The sequence below is a fragment of the Lutra lutra genome, chromosome 4 (assembly GCF_902655055.1).
Source record: "Lutra lutra chromosome 4, mLutLut1.2, whole genome shotgun sequence".
Classification (NCBI taxonomy): domain Eukaryota; kingdom Metazoa; phylum Chordata; class Mammalia; order Carnivora; family Mustelidae; genus Lutra; species Lutra lutra.
In genome coordinates this window covers 33170155-33195033 of record NC_062281.1, presented here as the reverse complement: position 1 = coordinate 33195033, position 24879 = coordinate 33170155, and the positions used below count along the sequence as shown (strand labels likewise).

General features: G+C 36.9%; 1 protein-coding gene across 2 annotated transcripts in view; it reads left to right on the top strand.

Moving 5' to 3' along the window:
• ZFPM2 (zinc finger protein, FOG family member 2) overlaps positions 1-24879 on the top strand; it is a 457914-nt gene that overhangs the window by 82407 nt on the left and 350628 nt on the right. The window contains exon 2 of one of the 2 annotated variants that reach the window (XM_047725745.1): positions 12630-12788. The exons of the other annotated variant lie outside the window; for it this stretch is intronic. Coding sequence (XP_047581701.1) covers positions 12630-12788 — 159 coding nt within the window. The remainder of the gene's footprint in view (positions 1-12629; positions 12789-24879) is intronic. 2 annotated transcript variants of the gene reach the window in all.

Below are 24879 nucleotides of genomic sequence, written 5' to 3'. Positions count from 1 at the left end.
AACTTTATTTGAAAACAGGAAAACATGTATTTCTAGATGATTCAAGTTAGATGTATTTGTCTGTTTATGAGAGTCAGAACCGTGGGTTTCAGAGTGCAAATGGGCCTGTACTTGTTGCCCGCGCAGTGAATATTAGGGAAGTCTTGATAAGTCTGATATCAAAAACTTTGGAGGGCAGGGATGTGCCTTTCTTTGGTTGAAGCGTGAGGACGTTCAGGGTTGAGTAGCTGCTGGCGAAGACTTTTCTAGGTCTTCCTTAAGTATAGCTGTATATTCAATACTGAAACAGTAACTGTAACTTACCCCCTTCAGAAGTTAGGAAAGGCATTGTTACTCTTGCAATTTAAAGGAAAAAATGAGATACCATTTCCCTGGGAAAAAAGCTACCCTGCCCAGTTTTCTTCCCACATTTGCTGCCACCCAGACACCGTGGCAGACAGCGCGGGACTGTGTCTCCCGGAGGCTGGTGCGGGGTTTACGAGGCAGGTACAGGAGAGCCAGAGCTGTGCGCCACCGGAGGAGAATTCTTTTATGTGTGCTCTCCCCCTTTTGGCTTACCCTATAACTTCTGCTTGTAAAGGTGCTTGCTTTTATTCTATTGTAGGCTTTGTTGCCAAAGGCAGAGGATATTTTCTTTTTAAGAGAGCCCTTAGATGCTTCCTCCAGGTCGCGACGCTGGGTGGATAAGCTGACTTTGTTATCAACCGGCACCCTACCTGCTCTCCTAACTCTCCGGAGAGTAAGTGTTCTTGAAAATATAGCTATATAGAGTGCCTCTGTGTCTTTAGACACTCTTGTAATGTGCTGGTATAAAGTAAAAGTCTTTTTGAAGATATAGTTTATGGGGAAGTGCTTTCTGGGGCCTCTTGAGATGATCACAAGTACTGAATCAACGTGCGTTTATGGTGCTTTAATGACAGCACAGAACACTTGTTACGAAGGGACCCTTCCGTATCCGAGGGCAGGTCACAATCAGAGGGAAGTGAGCTTGTTGCTTCTGCTTGTACCTCCACGCACCAAGTCCCCTTCATCGGGCTAGGCTTTGGCAACTACAGGTGTGTTTTCCTTCATCCCCCAAAGATGAAAGAGATCTGCCACAATGGAAATTTGGAGAATTACATATACACCTACGAAATTAGGCAAATTCTTATAAAGTTGGTATCCCTGCTGATACAGGGGAGCCACAACAATGCTTTGTTTTGTGGGAGGATTTTTTTTTTCTGGCTGTGCAAATAACCTGCGTGCAGGACCGTACAGGCTTAGAGAAAATATTCATCATTATTTACCGTGTCAAACCCAGACGGAAGACCAAATTGGCAGCATTCCAGGAGAAGGAGGCCCCACCTATTTGTGAAAAATGGAACAGATTTCTGGAGCTGCCCTCACCTTGACTCCTTGGTTCGAGGTGGTGGTGCCAGGACACGCAGTACTGAGAGCCCTTTATGGAGGTTAGCAGCGAGGGTTGGCCGCGATGCTGCTCTGTAAAACCCCACAGATCACACTTGGGTTGTGTGCCGTCCTGATTATAAGGGCTTGGAGCAAGGGATGACGAGCAGGGGGGATGTGTGTGACCTGGCTGGGACCACTGGCTGCAGATTGACTGATTGGCCAGCTCTGTCCAGCAGAGTGCCCTTCCTCTTATCACTTGAAATGGTAGATCCCCAAAAGAGGAGGAGGAGGAGAACACTGTGCTGGTTGAGGCCTCTGGTCTTGAAGACCCTCAAATAGTTAGACTTTAATTTTTAAAAAACTGAGATGCTGTCTCATTTCCATAAAGGCTTTCTTTCTATACCATAGGCAGACATGTAGGAGGGGTTCGTTGGTAAAACAACTCCCTGGTCAGTTTGCATCATCAGGACTCCTAGAAGGGCACAGAGAAGCAACATTTGGGATCAGCCGCAAATGGCTACAGTCCATAGCAATGCCATCCCGGAGTCTCTGAAACGATGTGATTTGAGCAGTTTCTGGACACTCTAGCATTATTCGGGACCACACTTAACCAGAACTGAGGAAGTAAAACTAACCTGCCGCTTCTCAGAAGTGACTACACCGAGTGACCCAGGTGAAAAGTAGTCTGATTCTAGACCACCTGCTGCTGTACACAGGCGTTCATCCACCAGGAAGCCTGTATGAAATAAATGCAAGATGTTATACTGTTTCTACGAAATGACAATAATAAATATAATCGTTACAGTTGCAAAGTAACTTCTGTGTAGCATTTCTGTCCCTGCCTGGTTGAGCTCAAGGTGGACATGCATCACAATCACCTGCAGGCTTTGTCCAACCCAAATAGATGAGTCTCACCCCCAGAGTTTCTGAAATCAGATCTGAGGTCGAGTCTGGTAATTAATTTGGAATTTCTAACAAGTTCTCAGATGAGGCTAAGGCTTCTGGTCTAAGAATGACACTTGGAGAGCCACTGTTTGCTGACAGACTCATTGTAATCAGCTGTTGAAGTCAGGCATCATTTCAAGAGCAGTTATTTTATAATTTTTCCCAGAAGGTTCAGTCAACAATTCATGGTACAGATAATTGTTTTTAATAAAGCAGGGCAAGAATGGTGTTATTCGAATGAAGAATTAAAAAAGGGAAACTGGGGGCGCCTGCGTGGCTTAGTGGGTTAAGCCGCTGCCTTCGGCTCAGGTCATGATCTCAGGGTCCTGGGATCGAGTCCCGCATCGGGCTCTCTGCTCAGCAGGTAGCCTGCTTCCTCCTCTCTCTCTCTCTCTCTGCCTGCCTCTCTGCCTACTTATGATCTGTCTGTCTGTCAAATAAATAAATGAAATCTTTAAAAAAATAAAAAAAGGGAAACTGATCTATTTGGTGAGGTGGAAGTGAAATTCAAACTTTAGGGGCGCCTGGGTGGCTCAGTGGGTTAAAGCCTCTGCCTTCGGCTCAGGTCATGATCCCAGGGTCCTGGGATCGAGCCCCGCATCGGGCTCTCTGCTCAGCGGGGAGCCTGCTTCCTTCTCTCTCTCTCTCTGCCTGCCTCTCTGCTTACTTGTAATCTGTCAAATAAATAAATAAAATCTTTAAAAAAGAAAGAAAAAGAAATTCAAACTTTATTAGTTGAGAAGAAAAAAAGTTTGTATATACAATGACCCAAATATGATGGAAATGGTTTTGTTGATTTTTCTCTTCTTTTTTTTTTTTTATTTTTTTTTAAAGATTTTATTTATTATTTATTTGACAGAGAGAGATCACAAGTAGACAGAGAGGCAGGCAGAGAGAGAGAGAGAAGGAAGCAGACTCCCTGTCGAGCAGAGAGCCCGATGCGGGACTCGATCCCAGGACCCTGAGATCATGACCTGAGCTGAAGGCAGTGGCTTAACCCACTGAGCCACCCAGGCGCCCCTGATTTTTCTCTTCTAATTACATTTTCCCCCACATATCCTTGCAGTGAATTGATATTTTTCCTTCATTTCCTGCATGTAGCTATACCTCCTGGATGTTTTCATATGAGTATGTTGCATATGAGACAAAGAAATAGATACTAAATGTTTTTAAGGACCATGTTTGATTCATCTTTGCTGTAAGAAATTGTATAAGAAAGTTAGTCATCAGAGTGCTTTGTTTAGTATCCACTAGGCTAGTGCTTTTGTGACTGACTTTACAAACCAACATACACATTATCTTTGATTTGCTTTAGGAAGAGAGATATATATCCAATCTAGAGTCAAGAGATTATAAGTGCTTTTTCTCTATTCTTTTATATCTCCCCTTAAATAGGATCATTTTTAAAAATCACATCTCTTTTGCTTGTACTAATTTCACTTCGTTATGTAGCTATGTAGGACATTGTCAACTAGTTTTGCAGAATTCACTTTGTTAGATAAGACTACTGACCATAGCTTGATGGTGCTTTGACCTTTCTAAAAAAAGTATATATTGAGGTAGTCCCAGTAGTTCATTTTTGCTTTTCTTTCCCTTGCCTCAGCAGACATATCTAGGAAAATGTTACTGTGGCTAGTGTCAGAGAAATTACTGCCTGTGTTCTCTTCTAGGATTTTTATGGTTTCAGGCCTGATATTTAGGTGTTTAATCCATTTTGAGTTTATTTCTGTATATGGTGTTAGAAAGTGGTCCAGTTTCATTCTTTTGCATGTAGCTGTCCAGTTTTCCCAGCACTATTTTTTGAAGAGACTGTCTTTGCCTCACTGCCTCTTCTTGCCTTCTTTGTCATAGATTCATTGACTGTAAAAGCCTGGGGTTTTTTTTTTAGGGGCTGTCTATTTCGTTCCATTGATCTAAGTGTCTGTTTTTGTACCAGTACCATACTGTTTGGGTTACTGTAGCTCTGTAGTTAAGGACTACGTAGTATATCATGAAATCTGGAATTGGGATACAGGCTTCCAGCTGTGGAATGGATAAGCCACAAGAATAAAATGTATAGGATAGGGAATAGAGTCAATGGTATTATAATAGCATTGTATGGTGACAGATTTGGTACACTTGTGGGGACTGTAGCATAACATATGGAGAAGTTGAATCACTAGGCACACCTGAAACTTGTGTGACATTGTGTGTCATATAAAAAAAATAAAAGAAAGAAAATATATATTTTTCTTGCATAAGTTTATAAGGTTATAACTTTCGATTAGTTTATTTAACAAACAGTTCTCAGCCACGTATCACATATAAGAGGTTCTATTGGATAGATTCAGATCCTTTCCTTTCTTACTCATAGTGCTTTTAAAAATCCAATGTACTATACACACATCTTGGGTAATGTGTGATGTTTCTGTTGTGACAGCAGTATTCACTTGGGGGAAAAATTCCTGCTTGCCTGATCCCACATCCCCAACCCAGCCAGCAGGATGAGGGCGATTGGTACCTCCTTTGACTAACCAGGAAGAAACCATGGATTTCACACTGTCAAGTGGAATAAACTTCCTCCAACAATATAATTAGTAATAATTTAACACTGTGTGTCTCGATATTTCTTAAAAATGGCTCAGTATGCTCTCTGCCTGACTTGGTCTTCAATTTTATTACAAAAAGAATTATAATTTAACAGAAGAAATAAGAAAAATGCACTAATAACTAGAACTTAGGATAGCCAAGAAGTCTTTCCTGCCCTCACTGTGTTAAAATGGAACTTCTTTTTAAAAAATAAAATTCAGCCCTTGTGTGCATAAAGTGCGTCTCCTTAGCTAGATGATCCAGCCCCTTCTGCTGGGGCCATCTGTCTTGTACCTGCTGTTATCCCAGTATTTAACACGGTGCCTACCATGTTCTTCACCCTCAATAAATACTGCTTAAATGAATAAAGAAAGAATGAACAAATGAATACATGAAAGTCTCATAAAGAGAACAAAATAATGTATAAGCGTTTCATCTTTTGTGCTTATTACCAATTAGGGGCTTTTTATTATTGAAATACATCACAATCATATAAAAATATATTGTTTTAGTAATGAATATACTCTCATATTTCTTTATGATAGAGTTACCATCTTCAATAAACTGAGAATCGCTTTATGGGGCTCTGGAGGGAGACCTGATTACAAAATATTTGAATTTCAATGCCATCTCTGTCACTGACTTCCTGGGTCAATGCACAAGGCATTTACTAATGAACTGAATTTTTTCAATGCCTGAGTTTCTTCCTGAGAGTAGTCATTAGAGATTCTAGTTCAAATTTGTCATATTTCCTCATCTGACTTTATGTTTCCTGTGTTATCAGTGGTTAGGCTACTGTGTAAGATTAGTTGCTGCTTCCTAGGTTTGTATATGTTCTAAGCAAAAGTGCTATTTTCTTGTTAACTTTATATTCAGTTAGTGAAGTTTCCCAAAGCAAAGCATTTGAGGGCAGGGGCAACTGAAGAATTCAAATTGTTTTCAGATTTGTGCATAAGAAGTATTAATACTTCCATCTATAAAAATGACCAAAGACCTTGCAGCAGAGACTATTACTCTATTTTTATAAAATCAAAGAGTTCGTTTTTTTCCCCCAAAGAAACAATTTGAATAAAACTTGACCCCTTTCTCTCCTTATACAATGGAATATGGTCAGATTGAACCCTCCATTAAAAATTCCCTAGTATCTTTTTTTTTTTGCATTAACATTTCAAAACTCAATTTAAATATTCACAGATCTCAGTTTTAATAAACTTAACAAAATTCAGGTAATTTCCTTCAATTTTTTAGATTGAAGGACAGCAGACAGCAGTTGGTGTAGATATAAAAAAGATGTGCAGCTATGAGCAAAGCCCAAAATCAATTATATATAAGAAATAACATAACACATGGAAAGAAATTAATCAAAAAGAAGAATTTCCGCTATATGATTCTCTGGTCTGCTACCTGCAGGCAACAAATGCAAATGAAAAAAATCAACATTCTTCTGGCAGATAAGAGAAAAATTAATAAAAATGTTTCCTTCCTACTAGATCCCCTGATGCAGCTATTGTTGAAAGTGAGTGACTGCAGGAAGAACTTGGTCGTTGAAATACTATTTTTTTTTTTTTAGACTACAGAAATAAGGCTTTATTCTTGCTGTTAAGCTCAATTACATGAGTTAGTTTGGATTTGCACTGTCCAAAGAGATCCCTCTTCCCTGCCCCTTCTCATTAAATGGCGCTGTGGGATATGCATGAGACAAATGTAATAGGAACCAAGGGAGAAGCATTTTGAGGTGTGCCTACAGGGTAATGATGATTCATAAGGAATTCTGAGTGTAACAGCTGAAAACTCTAAGAGAGGAATGACTGAGAGCCACAAAATCTGCCCCAGATCAAACTAATAAAAAGATGTTAGTACTCTGAAGGTAGAAATGTTCCTACTTCCCAGCAAGATGGGAAGGGGCACACTTTTGTGGATTTCTGGTTTTTGACTTAGAGTTGTTATTTACTATTTCTGATTGAATGGGCAGGCCATCTATGTACAGAATGTATGGAACCTAAAATCTTTCTTAAAATCATCTTACTAGATGTAAAATCTTTCTTACATTGTGTGTTTTATGAAAATCATTCTGAATTTAACAAGGAGCTATGAGGCTAGAATAGAGGGGTATTAGACAATAAGATATCCAATTTAAATATTAGTCCACCACCTCATTTCCATCACATATAGAAAATGTAACATAATTTTAGAATGGAAATTCTATTTTAACTCCTTTTACCTATCAATTAAAATACAGTATGCCTGTATAGAATTTTGGCACATTTGTGTATTGCATATTAAATGTGACCCAAGATTTTTCTATCCCTAGTTTATATTTTCGTATCTACCTTTTGAAAGGTAGCATCACGTGATAAATGTGGCTCAATTATTATGTAATAATTAAAGCATGAATATATGTTATTGCTTAAATTTTCCCATTTAAGATCTCTATGTTTTATATATATTAGAAGGCTTTGCATACCTTCTCATTTCTTTGTCTGAGTATATCTTTTGCACATGACTTTAAAAGAGCATGAAATAGGAGTTGGCAACTTAGGGACAACATCATTTTCGTTTTCACTAATTTATTAAGATTTTGAGAAATTTATTCCATTATTCCAATGGTATGCATTCTTTGTTCTGTGCTTGAGTGAAATTATAAAGTTTGTGGTGGAAGTTTTAATATTAATAACACTATCAGATATAAAAATGATCTGAAGTGTCATACATTAAGAAACACCGAAATAAAAAGGTTTGGAAATATTTGTATGTTTTCGGAAGAAACTCACCTAGTAGAATTTCTGAGCACGTTATGATGGATTATTGTAATTATTGGGAATGATAATATTTTAATGCGACTTTCTTCCCACCTGTCAGTTGCAATCAACACTGCCCAGTATTCTGAAACAGTCTCATTTTGCTAGGTGGCTAGTCTTGTGCAGCCTCTAGAATGCTTAGAATATTAATGCATGGAGAGGAGATTGAATGCTTTCTATAGTTCCATTATGACAATGTGTTTTTCGTGTTTTAATCAGAAGGCACGCAAAACCAAATTGAAATAATTTCTAATAAATTAATGCCAGTGAGTGCTTAAGAGAAAGGACATCTTTTGGGGGAGAGTGCATCAAAACCATAGAATTTGGCATTTCTTTTTCTTCTTCATACTTGGCAATGTATATTAATTTCTGCATAATTTAATTTCTTTCTTGGGTGCTTTATTCTGAAGTGCTTTGAATTTCTATGAACGGAGACAATGTGACATTAAGGTGAGGGTTGGTCTGATTTATAGTAGGCTGCCATGGTAGGAAGTTATTGATTGAGACAACATATGTTGGAAGACACATATATTTGATTTGATATTTGGTCCTTACCATTTCTTGCATGTCGTCATAGTATTGATTATTTTGATCTTCTTTCCTCTGAATTCATATATATATATTTTTTTTCTTTTTTTCCCTTCACGTGTCCTTTGTCACCTTCTAGCTCTTACTGCAGTGGCTGTGGATGGCTTTCAGGGATTTCTTTAGCAATTGTAATTGAAATTGTAGCAGTATTCTTCTCATCAATTCATTTATCTGGGGAGTGAGTACTTCTCAAACTGCTTCTTAACCATCCAGTTCTTTATCTTCATGTTATTCCATAATTATGCTACCAGTATACAAGGTGGGACTACTTAATTTTGAACATTCCATTTGCCTTTACGAAGCGCACATGGTGGAAACAACCAACAAGTGAAAAATTCTCCCACCCCCAGGGGCAGCTTCTTTAATACAGCTCTTGGCATAGGCTCAATGAAAGGCTCTACCATGCACTGGACAGCCACCCATATTGTCAGGTGTTGTGAATCTTCCTAGTTTCAGCTTCATCTTCAGAGAGCAAAGGTAGTTGTGGTCCATTCCCATGGTTTCCAAGTACCCAGTTATCTCCCCTTCTGGAAATGGAAGTATTTCTTTGTGCCCACCAGAATCTCCTAGTAATCGCTACTCTTCATCCGTTACAAAATGTGGAAGGATTCCTACTCATTCTGAGAGACAATTAACAGCCTTATGGGCTTGACACTCAGCACCATGGCATTCATGGATTTAGGATCTATAGCTAATTATTAGCATTTTGAAATGAGGTAAATATTTATATTTATATACATGAAGACTATTAATTCTGGCAACTGTGTTTAAATATCTATAAATCAGAGGCAGTGGTAGAGCTGAAATTCAGATTTCCTTACACTTGCCTGCCAAGTGGCCTCAATCAGAAGTAATTTTCTCCATGAGGGCACATGGAGCTCAGTCGTGAGCCTTTTCTGAGTAGATATTATTATTTGTGTCAAATTATGTGTGGTGATTTTTCTGAAGTGGACTTCTGTGCCCACTAATCCATACACAGGAGGTTCCTTCATTCCCTCCTTCATTGGTGCTATTAATTGTACTTGTGCTTCAAGTGTCTCTTACCCTTTTAAAATGTGAGTTTATGGCCGCCGATTATCTGTAAGGTTTTCCTGTTAAAGAAACATGCAATATAGAGAGTAGAGTGAGATCTGATCTTAAACCATAAGTACTATGCATTTTAGGAGAAATCTTTTTTTTTTTTTTTTTTTTTTTTTTTTTTGCCAGAGCCTGATTTGATAGCATGGTGAAAGGAATGGTTAGTAATTTCACACTTTAAAGTACAACAAATTATATAAATCTGATACTTGCTTTGGGAGAAATACAAGTTGGCCATTAAATCACCTTCCTGAGGCCTGTTCTAAATATTGGCAATGAGATCTGGTGAATTTTGAATAGTGAACTCAAGAATTTTTCACCTTTCATTTGGGCTTTTGTAATTTGGTTTGGAAAACAAGTGCTTCTTTTCAATTATATGCTTGAAATTGCAAATTGATAGCCAGCATATAAAATAAAAGAGCCCCCGGAATATAGAATACTATATATCAATTAAGATCTTATCATAATCTCTGATAAATAAAATATAAATATACAACCATAACATAGATGAGTTGGTTAGGGGTTTATTAAGCACAGGTCAGTGCTATATAGTTTTGTTTCCCTTCAAACTTTCACATGAGCTTTTCCGTTTAATTTTTATTTAAACTATTAAGTTTGAAAATGTTATACCATAAGAGCCAATTCATTGTTATTGACTATTTTAAATAATTGTTCAATTACATACTATCTTGAATAAAAATTCTAACAATGTTAGCATGTATGTTCCAAATTTAATTTTTTAAAAAGAAAACATTTTTATTACTATTGATTTTATTCTTACAATATGCATGAATTTTTTTATAATATATAGGTTTTTATACTGAAGAACATTCAGAGATTAAAAAAAAAGAAATTCCACTAAAATATATGTGAATTATTTAAAATATTTATTTTACAACTAGAGAGTTATTTTTTGGCAAAACTCAGAGTATATATTCCAAAAATAGTATATATTATCATTTCTGTTATAACTGATATTAAAGCAGTTTCTTTGCAGACTGATTTAGTATGGATATAAATTATGTAAATAATTAAATATTAGTACTAAAGCTGTTTTCGTTTTAGTAAAATCTGCAAGGAGATCTTCCTGATTTTTCTGGGAAGGAGATCTAATATTTTGTAACATATATTCTCAGTAATTTTAGAAGAGCAACAAGAGGTTTCTGAATTTTTAAAGACATCAACTTTAAGCATCTATAAATAAATACGCAAATATGAATTAAACATTTCAGAAGATTTTTGTGTTTTATAGATTTATTTATGAACAAATGTGTCTGTAACTACTAAAGAATATTTTTGCATAGTAGTAAGGCATATTAATAAAAGATATTTGAAAATCTTGGGTTTTTGCATCAATTTTTTTTCACTTACTAGGTTATAACCTCATTCTGGTTAACTAACTTCCTGAGCTTTACTCTCCACATCTACAAAATAAAAATAGTATTAATTCTCATACCTACTTCACTGGGTTATTTTAAAGATACCATAAAAAAGTGCTTTGAAATCTTACTTGAAACACAAATGAGACAGCTTCACATGTCTTATTTTGATCAAAATTGTTATTACAATTAAGTTGTTTAAAAAATATGGAAAATATTATGTCCTTCATCAGACTCGGAATTAATAATGAGAATTATCAGATAAATGTTCTAATGATGATAATATTATGATATAATATATAATGTTATTACTATTTATATATTCCTTGCATACTTGCTCCTTGACATAATTGTTTTAAGAGTTAAAAAATTATAATTTTAAATTTGAAATAATGACTAAGAGATAAAAACTAATACAAGAGCCGTGACTTTTGAATGTGAAAATCACCTCTGTGCAAAATCCACACTTCTTCTTTTTTTTTTTTTCTCTCCACCTTGAGTATAAGAAAGCACATGGCCAGAGTGTTTGGGATTAGGCATTCTCTTTTCCTTAACATTTGTAATTTTGAGGAAAAAGAGAAAAAACAAATTATAAAAAGGAAACTGCAGAGGAAGTTTTTTTGTTGGATGTCCCTTAATTTAAATCCCTGTAATTAATTTTGTCTGTGAAAATGTGTCATATGAATTTTGCCCTTTGCGAAACTTGCTTTTGGGAAAACACCAGATACACTCCTGGGCTCTATGTACCTATTCCTGTTTGCCCCTCCATATACAAAAATTATAACATGTGCACTATTTTAAATTATTTATGAGATTTCTTCTTTGGCTCTGAAAATTTGCCAGCACATTTCTCAGAAGGGAGAGACCACCGAAGCCTTTTAAGTAGTTAGGCTGTCTGATGAGACTGTGGATGTGAGTGACAATTAGTACAAATTACCATAATTGTGTTCTTTGGATAAAATGCCACATTGCTTCCTTTAGCAGCAAATGCAGGCTTCTGCTTAGTAAAATGAGTCAGACGCTTTGCTTCTCTGGGGCGGTCAGAGATTTACAACCAGCCATGTGGTACCCCCACGTAGTCTACTTTGGACCCATCTGAACAACTCCAGCCCTCCCTTTCCTTTCAATAAAATAGGTCCATTAATGTAGTGCACCTCACTCTCATTCACTCTAAGGGAGTTGTATTTTTATTACTGAAAAAGTATCACATAAATACAAATTACATTTTTTCATTAGAAAACTACTTTTCATTTCAGAAAAAATTCAATTAATTATGAATAGGGTTATGCTTTCATCAGGGAGAGAAATATGTAATTTTTCTTCAAGCCTCAAACACATATAATGAAATCTTTTCTTGGAATCCACTCTTAAGATGGATTTTTAAAAGTATAGACTTTATTAAAATCTCAGTTCAATTAAAATGCATTCAATTACTTTAAATCTTTATTAAAATCTCAGGTAAAATTGTACAACGATGTAAAAGAGACTTGTACTCTTTACCAGGCAGTTAATTCTAACAAATGAACATAAAGTGCACAGTTTTGCTCTTCGGGAGAGAATTTAAAAAAAAAAAAAAAGAAGCAGCAGCAGCAGCAACAGCTTTGGGTTTGGAATTGGGGGTGGGGAAGGTTTGAAGATGGCGGTCGCTTTCTATATAGTAAGTCAAGGCACTGGTTTCCTTCCACTTCTTGTTATAGGTCACTGTTTCTTGTGAATATGAAGGTGGCATTATCTTGTGTGAGTCCCCTTGCTGATTGATACTGCTTGGCCCATTCCTAGAATATATTTTTTTCTCACCACTATAATCAAAAGACCCTAGTAAAGGATTTTATTTCACTATCTTCTTTGGATGTTTTCGGTACAGTGTCCCTGATTCTTTTTCAAGGGCCGCTAGAAGATGCCATTGAAGAGGAAGAAGAAGAGTGTCCCTCAGAGGAAACAGACATCGTCTCCAAAGGGGACTTTCCACTGGAGGAAAGCTTTTCTACAGAATTTGGGCCTGAGAATCTGAGCTGTGAAGAAGTGGAATACTTTTGTAACAAAGGTAATCATTAATGGCTAGATGCAATCTGTGAGTTCGTTTGCTCAGATGATTTTATAAAGTTTAAAAAACATGCTGAGAGAGTGCGATGAAAGTGTGCAAGGGGCTAATAACAGTATTCGAGAGTCGGAAAATAGCCGCAGAATTTTTTAAACACAAAATGCTATTTTGAGGGTGAAAAGAGGTAATTCCACTTTAATAAGTCATTTTGTATATTTAAGAACTATTTTCATGTTGATTGGCCAATTACTTCTAATACATTTTATGTTTCTCATGTATTCATTTATTCTTTTCCAAGTACTTATTGAACGTCAGTTGTTTGCAAGGCACTGAGTATAAGCACTGAATGGGGCAGATAGCCCCAGCCCAAGCTTCTGGCTCACAACTTACAGAAACTGAATGCTTAAGGGGCACCTCCTTGGCTCAGTCAGAAGAACATGTGACTCTTGATCCCGGGGTTGGGAGTTTGAGCCCCATGGTGGGCTAAGAGTTTACTTAATAAAAAACAAATTAGACAAAACAAAACAAAACAAAACACAACACAACGGCACAACGGAGCACTTTAACTGTTTGACATTGACTTTCAAAACAGAGGATGGTCCTTTTTAAGATACTGTCAAGTAAGAAAATACACACTATTTTCCCATCCTAGATGCTCTTTTAACACATTAACCTTATGCCTGAGACCATGTATCTCAGTTTATTTCCACCCTTGACCTGGAGCCAGGTGGCCTTGCCAGTAACACGATCTTCATTGGGTATGTGTACTCGCTCGCTTGCTTTTTTCCAAAAGTGCATTTAAGTTTTCTCATGATTTAAAAAAAAGTTTTTTTCTTATTTAATTGGTTTCCTTTGTAAGTGAGATGAGTCTTCTGTCACCTCCTGCACCCGTGCATAGTTTCATAAGTGTTTGGGTCACTTTGATGCTTTGAACAGCTCCTTTTGCTGATTTTACCATGACCGTGTTCTACATGACATGACTGTCTATCTCCATATCTGTGCTTGTGTTATGTACCGCTTTTTTGGATGTCCGTTTTTTTTTTTAGGCAGAGAAATTATGTGAAGCCAAGTTTTTTTTTAACATATGTAAGTTTCTTGATCAGACTTGACAGTCTGAAACTAAGAATGATGATATAGCTTCCCCAAACCCCACCGATACCCGTATCTCAGGAGCCACATATACATTTGATGTACGTTGTTAAAATTCCAGTTTGACTTTCTCCTGTTGCTGGTGTGTTAGAAACAAAAGAAGTCAGCCACTTCTCATTCCTGTGGTCAGTAGAACCCGAACAACTTGGAGATGGAGTGGTGGCGCTAGCCTCCGGCTGCCCTGAAGTTGAGAAAACCTCCTTGACTCTTGAAGACCTCAAGGTGACTTTGTAATGTGGCCTTTGTTTCCCATGTTGGAGGCTTTTGGTTGAAGATGAGAATGGAATGGACTGAGTAGTCCTTTTCTGGTAGTATTGACTTAGACTTTAGGCCAAATTAATGTATTCTGTAGTTGTTCTGGGTGTTAGAATCATTTTTTGATTATAGTAGCCTCAGCATTACATGTAAAAGCTGGCTGGAAATGAGAAGTGCTTTAATCTATATTTGAAGAGATTCCATGGTCCCTCTTTGTCAGGAAGTATATATATATATTTTTTTTAAGACTTTATTTATTTATTTAACAGACAGAGATCACAAGTAGGCAGAGAGGCAGGCAGAGAGAAAGGGGAGGAAGCAGGCTCCCCGCTGAGCAGAGAGCCCAATGCAGGGCTCGATCCCAGGACCCCAGGATCACGACCTGAGCTGAAGGCAGAGGCTTTAACCCACTGAGTCACCCAGGCGCCCCAGGAAGTATACTTTTAAATGCATTGTAGAGAACCTGCCTTATGTTATAGGATTACAGTAAAGGGAAGGAACCAAGAGTTAGCATGCACCACGTATTCTTGTTCTTGTAAAAAGAGTTAGTATGTGGACTCATTTTTGTCCATTTAATTACTCCAGAGAAGCAGTAGTGTTAGGTATTACTAGATTACATTCTGGGCCGATCATTGATTGAGGGCTACGCTTAACAAAAGAATATAGAACTCCCAAGTTTTAAGTTAGTAGTATTTTAGTATTTTATGAGAAAATATATGTAATCAAATCTATCATTAAAATACAAATTAATGTAAAATTATAAATAAATATACAATTAAGTATCATAGGTTAAAAAAATAACTTCCTAATGTTTAGTTTGAAATAAGAAAGTAATGAGAGGCAGAAATAAGAATTTTCATTTTCTCATACAATTTTTGCAGGATAAATACGACTATAACTATTACAAACTGCTGTCGCCTTATTTAATAGGAAAAGAATTTCATTATTTTACTCTCATAAAATGTGAGACCAGAAGATTTTCACTGCAGTCAGTAGGAACTGGCAGAAGAGAGAACCAGCTCTTCGACCAATACTACATCCCCTTGAGGTCATAGTAGGAATTCCATCCATTTTTCACTTAAGTTGATTAGCTACAATCGGAAGAGAAAATTTTCTCTCCGGGAAATTAAAAACTGATCTTTCTGTAGAAATTCATGTTTTAGTCTCAGTGATACACAATTATGTTTTCTTCCCAGTCACAGGGAAGGAGATAGGTTTAGCATTAAAAGAGTATAAGTATTTCAGTGGTTAATGAGACCACCAACATCATGATGAAGGAGCATATAAGAAATGTTCTGAAGAAAAATAATTTCAACTTGGACTCACTGATGAAACATATTTTTTGAGAATATTTTAATGTCATTTACAACAACATGGAAATTGTGTGTGTGTGTGTGTGTGTGTGTGTGTATGTATACATATATATAGAAAATGAATTATAGTCTTTGGAAAGTTTCTTCTGCTAAAGATCTAGCCATGATTAAGATCTAGCAAGGACATGGTTTCTTTTTGGAGTTCCAGGGATAACACTTTAGAACATTAAATGCTTTCTTTGTATTAAACAAAAGATAGTGGTTAAAAACTCAGATTACAAAAACATGGTTAAAATACCATAAGTGTTCCAAACAAGGTGTTCAGAAAGTCAGGGGAGGATACGGAGGATACACATACAGTTAAAGTCTGTCTTCATTTGTATCTTAGCAACTGTGTTGTGTATAAAAACAATCCTATGCCATTGTAACTTTCCTTTTTATTAAAAAAAAAAAGTAAGGAAAAACTCCCTGCTTTTGTACGTCTATGAAGACATACTTTTCATAAGTAAATTTCCTACTTTTGAAATTGAGCTGCATTATACGGGATATTTCCAGTATTTAAAATGATTCTGCTCTTATTGTTGTGGTATTTTCCTCAGCTCCATATGGATATTGTCTATTTCCTTGTTGTCAAAGGGCAGGCCTTTTTGTAAGTCTCGAAGCATTTATTAATATTATTGCTAGTCATTATAAAACATGTGATTAAAAATGACTCCAATCACTTTCATAATGTAATATTCCACAGAAATGTCAAAATGCTGGTCAGAATTTTATGTCAACATTAAATGTGTAAAATTCCTAATCAGATGAGTCTAAGTCATAAATATTCACAATTAAAAGCGGAAAAGATCATCTTTAATAAACCCTTGTTAGAGTTGCAGGCCTAAAGTTGGAACCTGGCAATTCTGTTGAAGTTTCTTACTGTCACGTCACTCCTTATACACTCGTTACTTTGTGTTCGTTGCCTATTTCACGTCTATTTCTCATCTTCCAAATGAATGAAATGAGCTCTGTTAAAAGGTGCTCTTCTCAAAGTTGCTTGCTATCCTTAGATTTCAGGAATTTTAACAAAATATAAAGCAGTGCTTATAATTTGCCTCCTCCTCTGGTGCAGTGAGTTTAGATCATTTGGCATCTTGCCTTGCAGTATCTGGGAGAGGAAGGAAACAAGCAAGAATTATTTCCTTGAATTTACACATGACGAAGACATCAAGGCTGGGTCCATAAGTGCTACACATTTCCTGTGGCGCTTGGTTATATGCCTCAGTGATTTGTTTTCTGCCTTTCTTCTGGTTTATATAGTAAACATGGAAGTACATCAGTGCATGTTCAGAGCTAAGCAAACTAATATCAATTGAAACTTAAGTGGTCTGGAGAGCAACTGGTGGGGAGTGTTCCTTATGTTACCGCTGGCAGGTGGGAACTCTTCTGTATTAGTGATTCTTGGATAAACTCAGAGACTGTAAGTTTCATGGTGGGGGTGAGATGGAGCAGTTCTGAAATGGGGTTCACTATTATTAATTATTTGCAGGAAGAGTTCATTCATTGAAATGCCCAAGTTTATTAATGACTGAAATGAAATAAACATGTCTTGGGATACATTCCAAGAGAATGTCACAGGATATGTGAACAGGGAGAGAAGTGGCAGGTCAATATCACTGTGGGCTAGGAGAACATACGGTCATTAAAAAAAAAGAAAACTCCATGGGGCACCTGGGTGGCTCAGTGGATTAAGTCGCTGCCTTCAGCTCAGGTCATGATCTCAGTGTCCTGGGATCCAGCCCCGAATGGGGCTCTCTGCCTAGCAGGGAGCCTGCTTCCCCTTCTCTCTCTGCCTGACTCTCTGCCTACTTGTGATCTCTCTCTCTGTCAAATAGATAAATAAAATCTTAAAAAAAAAAAAAAGAAAAAAAAAAGAAAACTCCAAAGAAACTGTGTCAGTGAACTTTGAATTATGATTATCTAGAAAAGGTAGTGAGGGTCCCTCCAAAGTATTCCTGGTGACATCATCTCTAAACAAAAGTTGAAAGGGAAAATGATGCCATCAAAGTTGATTTTGGAAGAGAAACAAACCTGACTTTGAATCATAGGACCTATGTATAGAGAATGCTCAGAGAAATCACTGGGTGAAATACTTAGCGTAGACAAATGAATTAATATTAGATGTGTTCAATCTGGAAGGATTCAGGTTGAAAAAGGGGAGCACAATGGAAATCCATAAACTAAGGTGACTGATACAGTGTAACAATGGACATTCTTACCACATTCAAAAATCTTTGACATAGGTTGTTTGCAGAAATTAAAGGTTATATTCTTATTTTAAAGAAACTTTAAAATAGAAAAAATGCATAGCATATTAAAGAACTAGAATAAACCTGAGTTACTCAGCTTGGGTTTAACTCTAGCCCAGAAGTGATTAATATCACCCCAAAAGCAAACATAAACAGAAATTTACTTAGATTGGCAGAAGCTTCCAATTCTGCTCAATAGATAATTCAATTCAACTAAACCCATATAGTAAGCATCTGGTATGTGTCAGACTCTCTTCTCAGTGCTGTGGATACAGCAGTAGACAAAAGTCAATCTCATTCTCAGGAAGAGAGACAGTAAATAAGCAAACTCATATTGTATAATATGATGGGTAATGTTGAGCACTATGAAGAAAAGCTAAACAGGTAAGGGTAATAGAATGATTGTGTGTGATAGAGAGAGGAGAGTGAGAGAGAGAAGGAGGGGAAAGGGAACGGAGAGAGAGAGAGATTTTATAAGAGTGATGGAGAAGGTGAACTTTGACCAGAGACCCAGGCGAAGGGAGTGAGCTCCCAGTACCCCGTACTCTGGGTGGGAACTGCCCTCCCTGTGAAGCCAGTGTCGCAGAAAGCCAGAAGAGGACAGCAGAGAGCTGGGGAGTGGGAGAGGCATAGTCCTACCTGTGCAGCAACTTGCTTTAGGAATCCGTTGGATTCCCACAACCATGGAAGGCTTGGGTGAGCCAGACAAGGGAGTTGAGCTGGAACTGGCATAAGAGGCATGGTCACGGCATGTTTGTTTATACCTAGAAGAGAAAGGCCTGCAGAAAGGAAAGGTTCAAGTAGGAAATGGAAACAAGTAATTTGGGGAGGCTGTCAGGAGATACAGATAACCCCAATCAGAATCCTCCCTTTAGCCAGGGGCTTGATGAGACTCCATCTGTAGCTCATTAATGTAGTTTCCGGAAGAGCAGTTTGGGGTGTTGGAGGATGGTATGAGTCACTTTGCTCCCTTCCACAATACCACATCCTTGTATCAGAAAGATAAAGCTTGGAAGCTGTGAATCTCAGCCTTGGTTTCATCATCGTGCTTAATTATTTCTGCCAGTGGGTTGCCAGACTCATTGATATGTCCCTCCCCCACATTCCACTTCTTTCTTTCTCTCAGTTTATGTAGTTCTGTAGTTTCATTTAAATATTAAGAAATAGGGGCACCTGGGTGGCTCAGTGGGTTGAAGCCTCTGCCTTCGGCTCGGGTCGTGATCCCAGGGTCCTGGGATCGAGCCTCACGTCGGGCTCTCTGCTCAGCAGGGAGCCTGCTTCCTCCTCTCTCTCTGCCTGCATCTCTGCCTACTTGTGATTTCTGTCTGTCAAATGAATAAATAAAATCTTTAAAAAAAGAAAAGAAAAGAAATAACTGAGGGAAAAGCCATACTTCTCTTTGGTAACAAACCCAAGCCTAGATTATTGGCATTTATCCCCCGTTTCCATGTTAAGGTAAAGCAACAGAAGCATTATATCTAGATCCTTCATACTGAAAAGAAGAAGCAAAATGAACACACTTCATGCAGATTTGGCTGTGGGAATAGAAACTGCTTGTTTTTCATTCGCTCCAGTGTCAAACAAATGCACTGTTTTGTTTTCTATTTTCTTTTTATTTTATTATTACTATTTTTAGTTCGGAAAGTCTATTTACTTGTCTTCCATAAATGCTTCTCAATCGTGATGCTTTCTTTCCTCCTCCCTTCTGCCTTTAATGACGTGTTTTCACCTCCTCTGATGCCTGGGCGACTAGAATCAGAATCTGCAAAAGGCAGCTCTACCATAATCAAGTTGAGCGCAATAAAGAAGGTGATCTTTACAGGCAACTTGGTTCCTTTTTTCTTAACGGGATTAAGAAGCTGAGCTTTTAAAATTCTTGCATATAACATTGACATTTCCAGGGTGTGTTTGGACCAGAGAGTTCAAAGAGAAGGCATAAAAAAGAAAAGCCAATATGACTTTGTTTTTTACCTTGCTGGAGGAACTGTTTGTGCAAATCGCCTATAAGCTTATTGACCTGAATCTTTGACTCCTTGTTTTCTCTGGATTTGGCTGGAGTGGAGACACTGATGGAGGCCTGATAGAGCTGATTGAACAGCCCCCAGCTTTGCTTGGCATGGACCTCCCTTCCCTTCTGCACCACCTCCCCCTCCCTCCACATGACATTATTGTTCCTTGGCAAACTCTGTTTTCCTGGATCCAGGACTTCTTTTTTTTTTTTTCTTTTTTACATTATTTTAAAATCCTTACATTTTTCTTACATAAGTCATCTAACAATGCAAAATGGAACGGAATTGTTTTTAGAATATAGATATTGAGGCCATATTTATGTTGGGCTTGTACTATTTTTGTCTTCTGAGATTGGAAGAAAAAAATAATACCTAGGATATTGTAGTATCACCCTTTTATGACCATCTTAAAATCCCCCAAACAGAGGGTTTTTTTGGGTATCAGATAGATTTTTTTCTTAAACCACAATTATTGGAAAAAATGAGAGCATTTGAAGGCAGTTTGTTCTTACAGGAACTCAGCATTTTCTTGGTTTTGATGGAACCAGAGGGTATATAAATTTTGTACATGACTTACTTGTGTTTTATATATGAGGGTCAGATCAAGCTTTGTCTGTCTACCTCATCTCTGATCCCAGATATATCATCATAATAAATTCAACAAAATTAAAATAATTGATTCTATGCTGTGTTGACATAATTCATGATGATATCATTTATATGAATCATGTATGATAATATAGACTACTTTTTTGCATATTATAAACTCAAGTTATTGTTTTGTCTGTAAGCTGACCACCAACATATCTTCAGTGTGCAGTCTACTAGTGATATTTTTGAAATATGTTGACTTGATAAGATATTTAATTACCTAATTCTCTCATTATTTATAAAATAAATTCATATTGTAATAAAGTGTATTTCATTCCACTTCTACCTGGACAACATAAGATGTCAAGAGAGATTTGCCTAAGTTTTAGTTAGGCAATTAAATTTCAATTTAGTTAAGTTGAAAAATTTACTATAGTTTGTTGTTTTTCCTACAATGTTGAAAGTCAAAAGAAGAGTAAGAATTTATTTAATTTCCTGGTACTATATATATGATACATAATATAATAAAAAATGATACTATATAATCTGTATATGCATCTGGATATTAAAAGACATCTACATTGTTGCTTTTTTAACTTTTAATCTGATACTGAATTAATTAATCATTATTTTTAGCTGAGTACTATAAGGAAGAACTACTTATTTATAAGTCCTTTTATTGTTACATTTTCTCCGTGATATTTTGGGTAGAATGAAGAGGCCATGTTAATTGAAAAAAATAGTTTTGACCAAGTTGTAATTGTATAAATCCTTGTTTTAATTAAAATGTTTTTTTCCTATTTTATTTTGTTTAAAAAATATATATATATATATAAAACAATTCATACAGGTCTACATTAATATTTGCCAGTCATTTACATCTACTGACTCTTAATTTATTTTTCTATTTAAGGCAAATTTAAATTATGAAATAGCATTAGTATTAGAGAACCCTGGGAAGCCAATTTATTTTAGTTATATGGAATTAACGCAGTTGACAACTTTGAATCTGACTTTTGGTCATATTATGATTTTAGAAAAAATGTTATCATCTTAGAGAAACTGATCTCATAGAAGGAGCCATGTCTCCTCTAGTTTTTATCCTTAAATTTCATAAGTAATTTGAGAAAATGTTCTTTGTTCTGTGCTAACATATTTGAAGTTTAGGTCAAATAAGATCTTCAAAGTTCCCAATCTCCTAATATAAAATTCATATTTTCTTGTGCGTATGTAAAACTTCCCACAATGTTTTGATGATCATTTGAGAAGCAACAGGAAGCACGAAAGAATTTGCCTCTCCATTACCTGTGGGGGTAATCTTTATTTCTGGTGGGCCTAAATATAGATTGTATAAAACTGAAAAGTGAAAGCTGGGGTATGATGAATTTAATTATAGTCATAAAGTCACTTTTTTGCTGTTCTTAAAAGATCAAGAAAAATAACCGAATGTGTTATACCAATGGAGTAAATCCTGATAAGGAATGCAGATCGCTTGTTCAGCTCCTTCTTGTAGTTCAGTGAGATTCCAGAGATTGGCATAAGACTACGTACCAATTATAATAATTACAATAATGGTAATAACAGCCTTCATTTGCTGACGGCTCCTGAAAGTCAGACATCTTGCTGCACGTGTATCATCTCTAATCAACTGCCTGGCCTGTAGGGTAGACACTGTTTTCACCTGTGACTTTCACAGAGTCAGTAACTTGGCCAAAGTCATAGAACTACTAAAGGTTAATGCTGAGTTAAAACTCAGGTGGTTATACTTACGGAAATAGAGAACTGGTTTTGTTTCCTGGTGTCTATCAGTATAATTCTTGCAGAAGAAGATGAACACATCTGAAGAAGTGTGGGCATAGAAAGCATAAAACTGACTTTTTTCCAAGGTATTTTTAATTTGCCATCTGCAATAATGCAATAATGCAATAATTTGGTGTTCTCTAATTAAACATCTATCAAGCTTGACATGTCAGTCAAGAATAAGGGTATATGTTAAGAAAAAGAAATAAAAAAGAAAGGCTCAGGTAAAGGAATTAGAGGTGTCCTTAAAACATTTCTAGCTAAAGACTGTCGTTACAAGCTAGTTTTCAGTAAGTGGAGTTGGCATTTTGATATAATGAGAGAGCTATATCGGATGATCTTTTAGACTCATCCCACTAACCGGATGATTACATTGCCCCGATTTGGTGGCATGAAATGAGCCACTGTTTTTCACCGCCTGTTTCTTGCAAAGCTGCTTTCAGGTAATTCAGATGAATGGGGACAACCCAAAATGGGTGTACTTGGGCTGAAGCCAGTAATAACCCCCCCCCCAAAAAAAAGTGTTTACAAATCCATCAAAACTGTTTAAGAATTTCAGCCCTGTCAAAAGGTGTGCAACGTGAACTCTTTAAAACAGCTTGACCTTAACATGAAATGAGACTCAATAAAAAGCAGAGAAAGGAAGGAAGGAAGAGGGGAAGAGGGCATTGTTTGCAGGGAAAGCTCGGGCACTGTGGAAACTTTTCACTTTTTGAAGGAAATGCAGCAGCAGATGGCAAGAGTGGAAGTGAGATAAACATAGGAACTGGAAAAGTAAGCAATCCATTCTAACAGGTTCTGTATCAGAGATCTGGAGAAACGGAAAGATTAGACAAGGAACTGTTCTGAAACTTGACAGTGGCTGTATCTCACCACGTCTTATATCCCGGAGATGGAAAGTGGAATTGCTCAGACGGTAGGCTGTGATTATATTTTTTCTGACAGTGAGAAGGGAAGGTCTCTTTAAGGATTATTTTTCAAGATAGAGATTTATCAAGGTAGAAATCTACAGATATATAAAACACGTTGCCCTCCTACCTATTTAACAATGAGATGTGATGTCATTTCTCTTGTTGCACAGAATTAGCAAGAGACCCGCTATTTTTTATTTAGATTTTTTTTTTTAATGCAAATTGTGGTCCAGGCTAGTTAACCAACACTGAAAACCTATATGACTTGTTTTTGGCCGTGGAAGCCTTGATACATGTGTTTATACGTGACCACACATTTACAGAGGCAAAAAGGGGAAGATAGAAAGACTGTTCTCATTTCTTAAAGATACAGTCATCCAGGAAGGAAAGGAAAACAGGTGTAGGTGAGAAAAGGAATAAATGTAAGGAGTGGAGAAAACATTACGTTTGGGGTGATGAAGGAGTATGTTCATTCTCAAGCTTCCTTGCTGTCTTGAGCATCTTTCTAGTAAGGAAGCTATTGGCCAGCACACACCTGCCTCACCCAGTCCTTGAGCCTTGGGCTCCTACATCCTGTCCCGGTGGCTAAATACTAGAGCAGATACTGAAATACGGGAACTCATAACAAGAAACTATACTACAAAGATACAGCGTGATATTGGTGAAAAATGGACAAGGAAAATCGCATATATCCTAAGAAAAACCCAATTTGGAAAAGAAGGGTGTTTTCTCTATAATACTGGCAGTTGTGTTGGAGAACTTCCAAGATAGCCCTAAAAATCAGATCACTAAGTAAAGGAACAAATTTTGAAAATCTACTAAAAAATGTGAATTTTATCTTTAAACTTCAAGTTGCCAAGTCAATATCAGATATATTCATTTACCTTTTTGAGTTTATTTAGTGATCGTTTAGCTATTTTGATATTAAATAGTATATGAACATCGGAAAGTTCAATAGCATAGCTTCAGAACTCATTTGCATAGACTCCTTGCATGTCCCTGACCTGATTTTGTAATTATGGAGTTGTATTCTTCTTTTAAAGAGGGCCTCCCAAATTGTATAAGCTTTGGGCTCTAGAAGGCCTGAATCAACTCCCATTAGTACCTTTAGGCAACATGAGTGAGCTCTAGGAGATAACAGTGATCAAGAATGTTAAGTCTGGTTTCAAATTCCTAATTTTTGGGAAACCTCAAAAAAGATTCCTAAATGTCTTGGCATTAAGGATATCTGAATTCCAAATCTGTTATCATTATAGGGTAAGTTCCCCTGTGTCTATAAAGACCACAAATACTCATGAAATTACTGGGTTAAAAATTAACGCAGAGAGGGGAAAAATTCTCCCACGTTTCTAAAAATCTGGACGGTGCTGTGGATACTATCTCTGTTTTTCCTGCGTTATCACCAGCAACCAAGGACCTCTTACTGGCCCTGAGGGGGGAGGTGGTGTGGGAAGACCTTGTGGTAAAAAGAGTCTAAATGGGTCTTGTGATAACAGACTTGGGACTCTGACTCGTGGTAGAAGCTAGATACGGATCTGAGTTGGGACGAGGCTAATGTGACCTAGAATACTTTTTTTTTCCCCCTTTTTTGCTCAGATATGCAAACTTCATCAGGATTAGATTCAGCTGTATGACTAGGTTCCTGGAAGCTGCCTCAAAACTCTCCAGCTTACATCCCATTGTCCAGAACTTAGTCTTAGGAGCGGTCCACCTCACTAAAGGGGAGGCTGGCCGATGTGGTCTTTATGACCAGGCGTCCACATGCCCAACTCTAC